This window comes from Accipiter gentilis, chromosome 10 (genome assembly GCF_929443795.1).
Source record: "Accipiter gentilis chromosome 10, bAccGen1.1, whole genome shotgun sequence".
NCBI classification, from domain to species: domain Eukaryota; kingdom Metazoa; phylum Chordata; class Aves; order Accipitriformes; family Accipitridae; genus Astur; species Astur gentilis.
In genome coordinates this window covers 22575743-22588673 of record NC_064889.1, presented here as the reverse complement: position 1 = coordinate 22588673, position 12931 = coordinate 22575743, and the positions used below count along the sequence as shown (strand labels likewise).

Below are 12931 nucleotides of genomic sequence, written 5' to 3'. Positions count from 1 at the left end.
GAACACATAATGGTCATCAATGCAAGTAAACAACCCCAGGCTTCATTTTCAAGATCATCTCATTGTGTTCCAATGAGATTTATATTCCAAAATACACGTTTAAAATGTTAGTCTCAAAACGTTTTCATAAGCTTAGTGGTTTTGACATAACTTATCCCAGAGACCCTCAATGAAGTGATCATTAATTCTCCGCCAGGAGGCAGCAAGGACCCAACAGCAAATTTAATTGCTTTCCAATTCCCAGTATTTAGCACTTAAGATTTTTAACCCCAAATTTAAAACTAAAAGGAATATATTTTGGGAAGGGATAGAAAGAAAAGGGAAACAAAGGTCTATCTCAAATGCTTATTTGAGACTCAGAACTCCAACTAATGATGACCACACAGTTCAAATGTCTAGGAGAATGCAATAAAGGGTAAGTACAAACAGTTGCAGTTTTTAGAAATTGACAGTAGTAGTACTTATTGTAGACTTAGTGCTTTTCAAATGCTCACTAGTGAAGCCTCAGGACAGCCCTGCAAATATAAATGGAAATACTATGCCCGTTGTATCACTGGGGAAATCAAGGCAGAGATCACAAGCTGTTTGTGTAAAGCTACATTCACCACCATGCCACAAGGCATCCATAAAAAACACAGCAAGCCACTAGCAACAAGAAGTCAAATTAAGCCGAGTATCCACTGCTACTGCAAAATATACAGTACCTAATGGGAGTTACACTGCAAAGCTTTCACACTGGCACTAAACATAAACACACAGGTCAGATTCCCTTTTCCATCCCTAGCCACCCCACACTTCAGGAGAGGGATGTGGTACTGATGCTAAGGGACTGGAAGATCTTCCCAGAGTGAGGAAACCTCACTGGGGAAGAGCACATTTGTGCTGAGACACTTGAGTATTTTTTTCTTGTTCCTTGAGTTGCCCCAAGAGCTCATAACAGGAGCCAGATCCCTAGATCCAGGTAATGCAGGAAAACAGCTCTACACTACAAAAAAAATCCTCAAGTAGTATTGATATCTGTCTGGCTATTTACATGCACATTCAGGGCAGTATCCTGTCTTACAATATTATTACTCTTTATTTCAGAGAGAAAATTTTCAGCTGGTTTAGCGACCAGCCGAGGTCACCAAAAAACGACTTAGAATGGTACTGAGGCAAGAGGGGGGAGGAGCACATGGCTGGGGAGAGGAGGAGGGCAGCATCACTGTAGCTCCATCCTGGATAAGCTAAATTTGTCCCTGATAGAAATACAGCTTAATCAGCAATGAAGTTCACTTACTGATGTTGTTTATACCATATTGTGGTTTATAGTGATGCCAGCAAAAGCCTTTTTATGCCAGGACAATTAAATATATACCATGACTTCTGCTTATACAGAAAAACCCATCACCCTCCTATCTAAAAGTGCTGGATAAAATCACATGCTCTGCATTAGCAAAATCAAATACCACAAACCCCTTGGTTTAGTAAAGAGTTAAGAAAAGGCCTGATCCCCAACTACACATGCTTCATGTAGATTTTTTAATAGGAATGGCCTCTTCAGGCTAGAAGAGAAAGATGTGACAAAGATTCAGCTGCAGAAACTATAATACAAGCACAGTCTGCCTAGATATGTGAGAAACATTTAACAAGGAATTAGCCATTTTAACAACTAACCTTGGCTCACAATGCATACTCCTCCTGATCCTTTCTTTCCAGGAATGCCAAATTTTTTCAAAAGCTATGCTGAGACTCAGCCAAAATGGGGGTGGAGGGGTTAAACCAGAATGAATAAGGGAAATCCAGACTTTTAGGCAGCAATTCCAGACAACATGTCTATGATCTTAAAAAATAACTGCTAGTAAGAAAGGGGCTTCCTGCTTACCTGTATCGTCAAGACATGGGGTATGAACTGCTAACACAGGGAATGGAACTGCTAACACAGCACTGAGGGTTACAGAAAGGTAGATCCATCTCAGTCTGTCTATCAGACCCATCAATTATCTCCTGTAACCACCACAAAGGCCTTGCTCAGAAGGAGTCTAAACCTCAAAAATGAAGCCATGGAGATCAGCCATGCTCTTTCCTCTGTTTCCATTTACAGCTTGATGTCTGCCAACGCTCTTCACGGAGATTTCAGGCAGTGGCTGAAGCTGCCTTTTACTGACCCCATGCTGCTGGAGCAAGGTGGTAGATGAATCTGTGATGAAGATGTGGCTGCGAGACTAAAGCTACTTTTCACCCTGCAACAAGGAAAACAGGGGAATTGCATTCAAAGGTGGTCTCAGCACTGATATTGCATGCTGTTAATTATTATCCCGTACCAAAGACTAGCACAAAGACTAGCACTGCTTTGGGCAGGACACATAACAAAGATGCCGTCCAGAGGAGGTTTACCCTGGAAGTTCAGGACAACTTTGAACAGTACACTGATATGGAAGTGGTAGTATCCTGGCACTTTCTCCTTTGGCAATGTTATCGCCACAATGGCTGTGGATGCATAGGATCTGCACCATGCCCCAAAAAGAAAATGGAAGGAAAATTTTCCTGGCTTTTTTTTAAACATCTTTTAGCATCTGATCTAAAGTGGGATGCTCTGAAGCAGCTTTCTTAAGATAAGCATCCATGACTAGAGTATCCAACCCCCTGAACTATTCACATATTTTACCTAAACAAACAGAAGCAAGAAAATTGAGAATTACAGCCAAAAACGTGGGCAAATATTCCATGCAAAAGGATATCCACAGGTCCTGCAGTCACATAAGGATGCATATAACCCATATAGGGCTTTGAAATCCTGGCAGTGATGGGAACAAAGGCCTGGAGAGCTGGCTTGCTCATTTGGTTTCCTCCTCACAGAAGAAAGCAGGCTTTTGTGGTTGAGATCCTGAATTCAGACTCCAGAGCCCCAGATTTCTTGTGTGACACCAGTCACTGTCTCAGGCTACCCAGACTCTGTTTGCCAGTCCATATAATGGGACATTAACATTTCCCCTTCACTCAAGGGAGCCGCAAGTAAAAATGCACTACAGACTCCAACTCCCTCTTTTCTCTTCCTGCTTAATTAAATTGCTCCCAACAAAGATGCAATAAAAAAAAAATCAGAAAAAAGAACTGATGGTGCTTATCCCCTCTCTCAGTTCCTGCTCTATTTCAAGATGATGCTCTTTACAGTGGGCCCAGGCTCTTATTCCAGTACAAAAAAAGTAATTGTCCTTAAGTACACCAACCAATGCAGTAATAATAAAAACTACAGCCTGCTTTTAGTGGGTGCAAGCAGGACCATGCATCTCTGCTGCTTCTCATTTCAGACTGATATTCATCTCTGTTTTGCATTTAGATTGCTGTGTATCATTTACCTCAAAAATGCAGAGCCATGGCCTCAGGGATTTAATGTGATAGGAAGATACCTGCAGAATTCAGATAGCGACTTCTAAAACCACAGACCAGATTGTGAAATCCAAAACCTGCTGTTAATGCTGCAGGGTAGGTGTCCCCATCTGCTAGGAAGCTTTTTGAATCTCCTTGCACTCAGTCTTCCTCCTCATCCAGAGCCCAGGACTGACAGTGTCTCTTCTACCTGAGTGCTGCAAACTGGAGGATAAGCCAAGTCCCTTCATCTGACTTAGGGACAGTCGACCAAATTCATCTTGGTACTAGTAACCTGATGTCAGTGTAGTTTCCTTAAGGATTTACTTGGCTCAGCACTCTGCAGTGAAAATGTAATTAAGTGAAAGAAAGCCTGACAGCAATGGCACAAAGAGAGGGGATTTCCTCCCCAAGTCATACTTAATCATCTCCACTATCTTCCCAGAAAAGCCTGTTTCTTTGATGCCAAACGTCTGTGATGCTGAACTTGCAGAGCCAGTGATCAGCTCAACCCTTCTCCATTTGACACCTGCTGGTGAGCTCTGTGCTCAAATGAGAGGGATGGTGTTCAGAGGCTGTTACCTCCTGGGCACAGCCTGACTCTGGGCAGCTTACTGTAGGCTCCCCTCTCCTGCAAAGGAAAGAATTGCTCAGTATGAGTCCTGAAAACTAAATGGAAATCTACTGCAGTGATGTCAGGGGATGCACTAAGGAAGACATGGGACTGGAAACTGTGCAGAAGCAAGAAACCCCGCTGCTCTTGGGCAAACGATGAACTATAAATGCAAAAAAAATTTACTTAGATTTGAGACCATTTGGTAAGGTGATTAAAAAAGGCTGTTGTGCATTTCTCCTAAATGATGTGACATGCCCTAACAGAACTTTGCTCTTGCTGTAGACAGGATATTCTGAGGACAGTGATCTATTCCTCCACCAAAAATGCTGCTGTGAATCTTGAGTGGAACTGCTGCAGATTTCTTTACCCATGGTGATGTAACTGCAATTAGCCAGGCAATGGATAAAGAAATCAGAAGAAGATCACACACATACATGTACATTTGCATGCTTGTGTATAAAATTCTTGGCAAAATATTCCCAAGGGAAAATGCAGCAGTTTAAGCTCTTTTCTGGTCTGTAATGGGAAAAATAAATACAACTCACATTGCACACACTGGGAGGTTACATTTATCTCCATGCTGACTAGAGCTATCAAAGTCTGAAATCTGTGCCCAGCCACTTTACTGCAGGGTATCTTTTTGGCATTTGGTACCTGTTCTTTTAAAAATGGAGCACTTCCTCTCTTTAGCAAGACTGTGGTTTGCTGTGGGGATAAATTTATGCCAGGAAAAAAAAACCCCAAACAAAAAAGGAGAAACAGATATTAGAAAAATGAGATGTAACTCCTCTTGTCTCAGAAAGGGCAGCACTGCACAGTGCAATGGCTGCCTGAAAGGTGTGGCAGCTAAACCGAGCTCTCCAACTACATTTTATGCACAGCTGGTAGTATTCACCACTGTGAAATCAACTGGAGGTCAAATGTGCAGTGTTTTCACTCAGAGATAGCACAGATGGGACAAACCCTTTTGAAGTTCTGGGCTCATTCTGAAATGATTGGTGCTCAGTCTGCCCTGTCCAAGAGGAGAGACTTTTTGACATCCAGCTGGCTGCCATACACATCACAGTCTCTGCACAATCCTTTTTTGCTTCATCCCAGTGCAAAATGCACCAGAGCACTTACACAAGAAGACTTACATTCATGAACCTTATGAGATATCAAGAAAGCACTGAGGCAGCTTATTTGCAGCTGCCATGAAGTAGTGTTTTAAACCACTATCAGGGTGTGTGACTGTCACCTCCCAGAATCCTGAGCTCTGCAGACAAACTAGGACAAACTTTCCTGAATTTGGCCCAGTCTGCCAAAATGAATTCAAAGAGAAAGCATTAAATAAGCAAACAAAAATAAACTAGCTACTAGAAGAATCAAGGTTGAGTTTCTGGGTCTGTTTTTTTTGTTTTTTCTTTTTCTTTTTTTTAAACCAGGCCCTTCTGGCAATTAGCTGATGTTTTAAGACTGCTCTCTTCTTCGCTCAGGGTGTGACAACAGCAAAGCTGAGTCATTTTTACAGCAGCTAAGTTAAATATTGCCAGCAAGTTCACATGGAAAACAGACCTCTTCCCTGTGATTCAAAGATTTATTCCAAGTTTATTCAAGCTGAATTATCGAGTTAGTTGGACTTTTTTTCTTCTTAAAAGGCAAGTAGTTTTATCAACACTTATCCAGAAACATCTATGGTTTAGCCTCCTTTTGTTTACCTGTCAACAAAACTAAGAATCCCACAGGGAGGGCTCTAAATCTGCTGATTGAACCTAATGAAGTCAAGCTCACATATGTGGACTGTAGTCCTTTACATTCACCGTATCATTGCGAATCCAGAGACAGGGGTTTGGCAGGAAAAGAGAGAATGGAGAAGTTCGTAAAACTATGAAAACCTCTCTGCTTATTTTTACTTAACACCAAAGCAGAATCAACATCCCAGAATATTACGAGCTGAGCAAACAGATACTCAACTGGCAACAGGATTCACGCAGACAGAGCCTTGATTGAAAAATTTCCCTCAATTTTTCACTGCAAAATTTTTATGACCTGATGAAAACTGTAACTATTGAAAGCGCAGGGCTCTAATGCTCCTACTCAGTGTCAGTTAATCTACATACTGAGGGGAAAAATGAAAAATGCCTGATAACTAAATTGCTGGATAACAGTAGAAATAATACAAAATACTACACGCTTCCCTATAAAGCAGTAACAGTGTGTGCTGTGAGACATTTTTCAGTTCTGCATAAAGGAGACTTGGATAATAAAGATTAAAAGAACGAAGAATATAGCCTAGTTATACAAAGACATGTTATAATCATGAAATGTAATAATACCCTGCATGAAAACAATGCCACTCATTTGTAGATCTCAAAGCATCATCACCATGTATTAAACCCTCCAATGGCTCTGAGATGTGAGGAGTTTAAATCTCCCCATTTTACAGTGGAAGAAATAAAGACACAAATGAATTACCAAAATTGTCAAAAGATTGTAAGTGGCTAAGTAGCAAACAAAGGTCTTTCCAACGTAAAAAAAGGCTTCAATTGCTTTTTGTTGGCCCCTGCGTCCCATCAAAAACCATTTCTGTGGGAGAAGCACAGCTCAATTAATATGATCTGATCACACATCATACTCTCCATGCTGCTCCAAAAAGCCAGATCTGTCCTGAGCAAGTGACAGTAAAGGCTACCAGCCATCTTTTACTAATGAGGATCTTAAGTGGGTAAGATTATTTTCAGCAGATGTGAGCTTGCTCTACTCATGCTCCTTGTTAACAAAAAGCGACATGAGCCCATTTGTACATGCTGCATCTGAGCTATCAGATGCAGGGGAAGAGAAGGGTTTATGCCCAGCTCTGCGCTTGCTAACACTCCAGGACAGCACAGAGCTTGTGGCATTACCTTGCAACCAGAATGCACAATAGAAATCTAAATGAAGTGATTATCCTGGGGTCAAAGAGGAAGCCTGTGGTAGTGTTTATTTCTCTGGAAGACTTTGAGCAGAAAGTCAATGTTTCCTTTCCACAGCATATGCCTGGTTCACTCACTGATGTTAAAATTGCCAAGCTGAAGCTGGTGCTCACAGCGTCTTGCACAATGATGTCATTTAAAGGCCCAATGTTTTACACCTTGCAATTCAGAAGTGGTATGAAAGCCACTTTCACAGTTTGTTTTCTAAATGGGTAGCAAACCACAAGGCTCTTAGTTGAGAAGAATCGTCACTAACCACATGGTACATGAAGACATATATCAATTATTAACATGATGCTCCTTTAAAAGAATGTCTCTTCAGACAGATAAACGGCTACTTACTGTTTTTGCTGGAGCGCTGCCTGGTAGTGGGCTTGTCTCAATGAAATACTTTCTCAGAAGGTGTTTGCTGGATTCAGGACTGTCCATCAGGATGTAGGAACAAAAGAAAGCTCCATTCCGTAATAAAAACACGGCTACATCTTCATTCCCTTTAGAGAAAAGCAGATTTGTCTGTTCTCTTCTTCTCATGTGAATGAACCAACAAGGAGCTGAACAGAAATCCTGGGAAATAACCACTTCTGAAAAAAACCATGGGGGTGTGCAAAAAGGAAACTGAACTGTATAAAGACTGTTTCCTCCCGTGATACGATTTAGTTTGGTCAAACTGAGACAGCAAAGACACTATGTAAAAGCACTGGCTCAGGCTCTTTCTTTTTTCTCTTTTTTCCCTGTCTTATTAAACTATACACACAGCTGTGCTTTGAAGTGTAAATTATTCAGCCTAAACCAAGCATGTGTGCCAGAGTGTCCACAACAATAATGCTTTTACTTGCAAGGTTTCTATTTTGGAAGGGTCTTTTCCCTAGGAGTTTATAAAGGAAAGTTCATCCTCTCAGTATTTACAGTAATCTAACTTAAGAAGGCCCTGACTTAAATTTGGCTAAGTCAAAAGACTCAGAGCCAATTTTATTTTAATTTATTCCACTGGAAATCCAGGACAATTCCAGGCAAGTCAGTCCACACTGATAGTTTCCTGAACAACTCAGCTCATTCTTTAAAAGACATTGCAGAAAAGGGGCAAAGTTTTGAAGCATGCAAATACATACCTGCCTTTATAGCAGCATAGAGGGGCAACCGTATAAGAACTGGAAACTCATTCTTCCTGACTGCACAGCTCTCTGGGTCAGCACTGTATGCACGAATTAGGAGTTTTACTATGTCCAAATGTCCCTGCTGGCAGGCTATGGCCAGCATCCAGTTCAGGAGTTGTTGGCAAGTACTAGGACCTATGGAAAAGATAAGGCACTTGACTTCATTGATGCCACTGGGCTGTGATGTGCAAGAGTCATCCACAAATAGTGGCTATGCAAAGGGTATAGGGTGAAGCTCCTGAGGACAAAGGAGCAGGCTGCACTGCAAGAGTGTGTTACAGAAGAGCCCTAAGCTGGTCAGGCACAAAGTTTTCAGCTTTGCTTAACTGTTCTTCATTACCTACCCAACTAATGAGCGAACTTTTTTGACTGCTCCTGATCTAAGTATGCATAAGCTAGAAACAGTGGAAGGTTCTGAGGATGCCTGCTAGGCTACCAGCAGAAAAATCAAACATCTAATCCCAGACAGAGGTGGCAAGGGATGACCAAGACTGTCTTTGCATGCAGAGACAACAGGCCTGATCCAACAGATGTTATCTAAGATAGGCCTCTTCTTCCAAGTTCATGAGAGGGTATACAAATAATGGGGACAACCAGCTAACGTTTCATGCTACTGGATGAATAAAACAAAACCAACTGTTTCAGACAACACAAAATAATTGTTTGAGTTTGTTTTCACTGCAACCTAAACTCTCCCCCAAAAATTTCATTTCCCCTTGAAATATTTCATTTTGGTTGAATTCTTTACTACCAATTAATTGTAAAGTTAGACAAATGTCATTTAAGGCTAAAAACTAAAATACCATGTTCTGATTTCTGCATGAATTTGCTAATGTTTTAGCCATCCCCAAACTGCTTTTTCTGCTGAATTGATGTTTTGCCTGTAGATCAAGGCTTTCCTCCAGGTGTGCATAATTCTGCGCATGTAACTAAATGCCCATGACAGGATTATTTCTATTAACAGTAAGCAATCCTCAAATCTTCCCTCATTCACAGTATCACCTCCCTTTACAAATTCATATTCCCTTTGAAATGCCTACAGAAACATCCACAAGTCCAAGTTTACATGTCAGCTTTTTTTTTTTGCAGTTTCTCCATGTGGAAATTACATCGCTCTTTGTATACTTAACAACTTGACTAAACCACTCACCCTCATGCTGCAAAAAATGGGCTCCACTTCAGCTGTAAGCCACAAGAAGTTCACACTGAGCCAGAGGGAATCACTGCAGTGCATTAGCCAAATTGCAAATTCATGCAATTTATTCCTAAGCCCTGTGATTGGTTTCTGTGTAACTTCCCAGGGAAAGAAATGGAAAGTCCTGCGTAAAAACTTCTGAAAGCTGCTGTTTGTATAGAGCACCTCCCCTGACCCCCTGAAGCAAGGGTTTAAGGGAATTTGGTCAGTTCTAAACCGAGCTAAATTTCCAGAAACTACTTAAGTCACTTTTCATTACTGAGAGCATTATATTAATATAATTTAATTTTTGCTACTAGGTTACAAACCCAGCATTGTCAGCCTCCTTTCTGGCTGAAGGAAATATTACATTTAATTGATTCCCCCAAACTGGAACATTCCTTTTGCTTATTAGTGCTCTAACAGTTTAAGAACTCCAAACAAGCAGGTCTCCCAAAAGGTTATTCCCGTTCTCATTGAGGTCACTGGCAAGTATATAGCTCCATTGAGGAGCTAGAGCTATATTCAGGTCAAATATTGCAGAGGTCTAGCTTAGCTGTTGCGGTTACTGCAGTGTCTGAGATCAAGACAGCAATTCACCCTGGCTGCTATGCAGGACTACCAGACCCTGAATCCATAGAGGGTCTCAGTGGAAAGCAGCTGCCATGCCCACAGTACACTAAGAGAGCAACAGGGGACCCAAACACAGTTCCTGGTCCTGACTCAGAGTACTGCTCTTAACACTGCCCCCACAGCTGCCTTAAGAATTGTGTCTGCATCTAAAAATGTCTCTGTTCTGCTAGAAAATAATTTTAAAAATAAATGTAATTAAAATATGATGATTCTAAAGAAGGAATTCCCCTGAAAGTCAAATCAAAATGCCAACAAGAGAGCACAGAGCATGCTGCCAGCTGTGCACCCAAACTATTACTTGCCAGTCAGTCATGCTGCACTGTCACTCCCATCACCACTGTGTCTGCTCGATCAGCAGAGCGGGATGATGCCGTTTCCTGAAAATCCCTTCATTTCTCTGTGGGGTCTGGGATGTTACCCAGCTGTGAGGACTGATGGGAATGAATTGTCTAAATGGCATCTTCCTCCACTTCCAATGTGCAAACATGGAATACTTTTATGCATATGTTTTTCCCCACATGGTTGAATTTTCTTCAAACACAGCAGAGATTAGATCCCTCCGCACAGCCTCCCACGACTAAGTCACTCCTCTTTCAAGGAATGTGAAAAAAATAAATAAATGCCTGCTTGAAGCTATAGCACACAGCTACCAAAAAGTTTGAGGAAAGGCAGAGGCAACCCAGTAGGCTTACCATGCAAGGAATCCAGCAGCTCTTTCACAACGTCCTTATGTCCAAAATATGCAGCCACCACAGCTGCATTGTCATCATTAGGTTCTGTTGGTAACACCACTAATGCTTCCTTCAGTAAATACCTCACCGCCTGCAGATCTCCATATGCTGCTGCAATACCTAAAAGCTGACACTGGTAAAGAAAATACAATGACATAAACTTTCTGTAAAGGGAGTGGGCAGAGAAAGAGAGCATTTCTAGAGCTATGTATTTATTTGTGCCCATGCAAATGGATACTCACTGTTGCTGTGGTTGACTGACAATGTCATAAACACTAGTAGCCATTCTAATAATTGGTGTCGATATACTACTTATATTAATTTGTTGATTTTTTGCTTTACAGTTTTTTGTATGGCTTTACCACAAAAGTGCCCAAGGCACAGAATGGTGAGCATAAATCCATTTTTCATGGACCAACAGAAAAAGCATTTGCACAGCGCTGCTATGAGGTGTAGTACTTCCTATACTGGAGATGGACAATATGCCTGGACGTGACATGCACGTACTCTCCCAAAACATTAATATAAGCTCTCTGCAAAGAGCAGGCTCAAAATGAGGGCTCTGAAGGCAGAGCAGTGCAGAAGCTGGCACAGAGGATATAGTTCCAAACACAAGCAGCAAAACCTTCCAAGGGGGTCAGTAACCATCGTTGTACTGATGGGGGAACACATTTTTTGCTAAGTCTATAAACTGCTTCCTTTTTATGGAGAAAAATGTATTTCCTTGTTTTAGTGACCACAGCACCAGCACCCCAACTTGCACAGCCTCCTGCTCCTACATACAATGTTCCTTGTGGTCTGTCTCATATTTCTGATCAGTGCTTTCAAGGGCAAATACTGTCCCCCAGCATATGTTTTTGAAGTGCCCCACACAACCAGCTGTGTCTGGGACCCTACAGCACCAGCATAACATATATAACTGAATGGATTTTCTGCATAAGAAATGACGGAAGACAGCAGCTTGGCATTTTGGTTTCTTTCCCAATAAAATTTGAGAAAGAGTAGTAACCTAACCCTACCTTTTCCACCTGCAGTGCAGTCTCTTCACATGACAATTTAATCAACTCTTGGGCCTTACTGGTGTCTCCAGCTTTGTAAGCATCCTGAATGCTTTCTGTCACAGGTGTCTGAATTATGGAGACTTCGCCAACTGTGGACTGTTTGCCACCCATGTCCACAGTTCCTGCAGTAAAAATAGAAAAGGGGGGTCAGTAAGAAATACCTGTTTATTACTCATGCACAGCTGCAATGTCAATGCATCCTGGCAACAAAAAAAGGGAGTGAATTACTTTTAGTGGAATATTTACTGCACGCAATTAAAAAAAGAGGGACAAACCTGAACACTCAGTTGCCTGATAAAAGAGAGTGATAATATGTTAAAGTAGTTTCCAATAGGGACATGAAACTAAAAGGGACAGTGAGTTCCCCAATTGCTCCCAGAGGTGGTTTCCAAAGGACAGCATGAAAGATCACATACACACAGACACGTATGCTGTACAACAGCCTGCCCCACTTGACCTCCTGCTGCAGGAACCAGGGAAGAGAAGGGCTTACATGAGACTGGCACCTGCAGTACTTCTGAAGAAGCAAGGGGTCTGCAGGACCTCCGAAGCAATTCTGGTATTATTAGCCTTTTTTCAGTCACACTTCAACTCCAGACAACAGTCTAATAAAACCCCACCGTACTTCTCCAGCACTTTCAACCAGAGCTTTATACACATCAATGAACATGAAAGAAAAGAAATTGGAAATATTTTTACTCTGGGAAAACAGAGTAAAAGGAGACTATGAGAGATGCCCAGCATCAACCTGATCAATCCTGGAGAATCTCCTAGGCTAGGCTTTTTTTTTTTAAATGCTGTTAGGAGCCAGAAGAGCTTTTACATGTCAAAGATTAAAAGCTGCAAACCAATAGAGAAGATGCTTCCGGTGGGCAGCTAACAAAGAGGCAGCCATGAAGTCTCACACCCACTCACCCCTGCAACTACCAGGACAGGGAAAGCTGCAGGAAAGTCACTGAATTATGAGTAAGATGTTCAGGTCCACTCCTGAACAAGATGCAAGACAGAGAAAAGAAGAACTTTTCACTTGAAAAGGGACCATTTCATACTCACTTTTTCCTGCTAAAACTTTATTAATTATTATTGCTTATTTGCAACTGGTTAAATAAAGCCCTTAAGCCCACAGATTTTCACATGTTAACAAGGATTTATTTTTTTCAAATAGACACATATGTCATGCGGGCCTAGTTTAACACAGCCTGGAAAAAGAAGTAAATTTGCTCCAATCTATAACTGTCAGTAAATATCTTTGAATAATGCAGT

General features: G+C 41.5%; 1 protein-coding gene across 3 annotated transcripts in view; it reads right to left on the bottom strand.

Moving 5' to 3' along the window:
- LRRK1 (leucine rich repeat kinase 1) overlaps positions 1-12931 on the bottom strand; it is an 83514-nt gene that overhangs the window by 48935 nt on the left and 21648 nt on the right. For 2 of the 3 annotated variants that reach the window (XM_049811678.1, XM_049811679.1), the window contains 4 exons: positions 11627-11790; positions 10569-10740; positions 8025-8204; positions 7258-7496 (listed from right to left, as the gene is read on the bottom strand). In XM_049811678.1, coding sequence (XP_049667635.1) covers positions 7258-7496; positions 8025-8204; positions 10569-10740; positions 11627-11790 — 755 coding nt within the window. The remainder of the gene's footprint in view (positions 1-7257; positions 7497-8024; positions 8205-10568; positions 10741-11626; positions 11791-12931) is intronic. The other variant, XM_049811681.1, reaches the window with a different exon arrangement.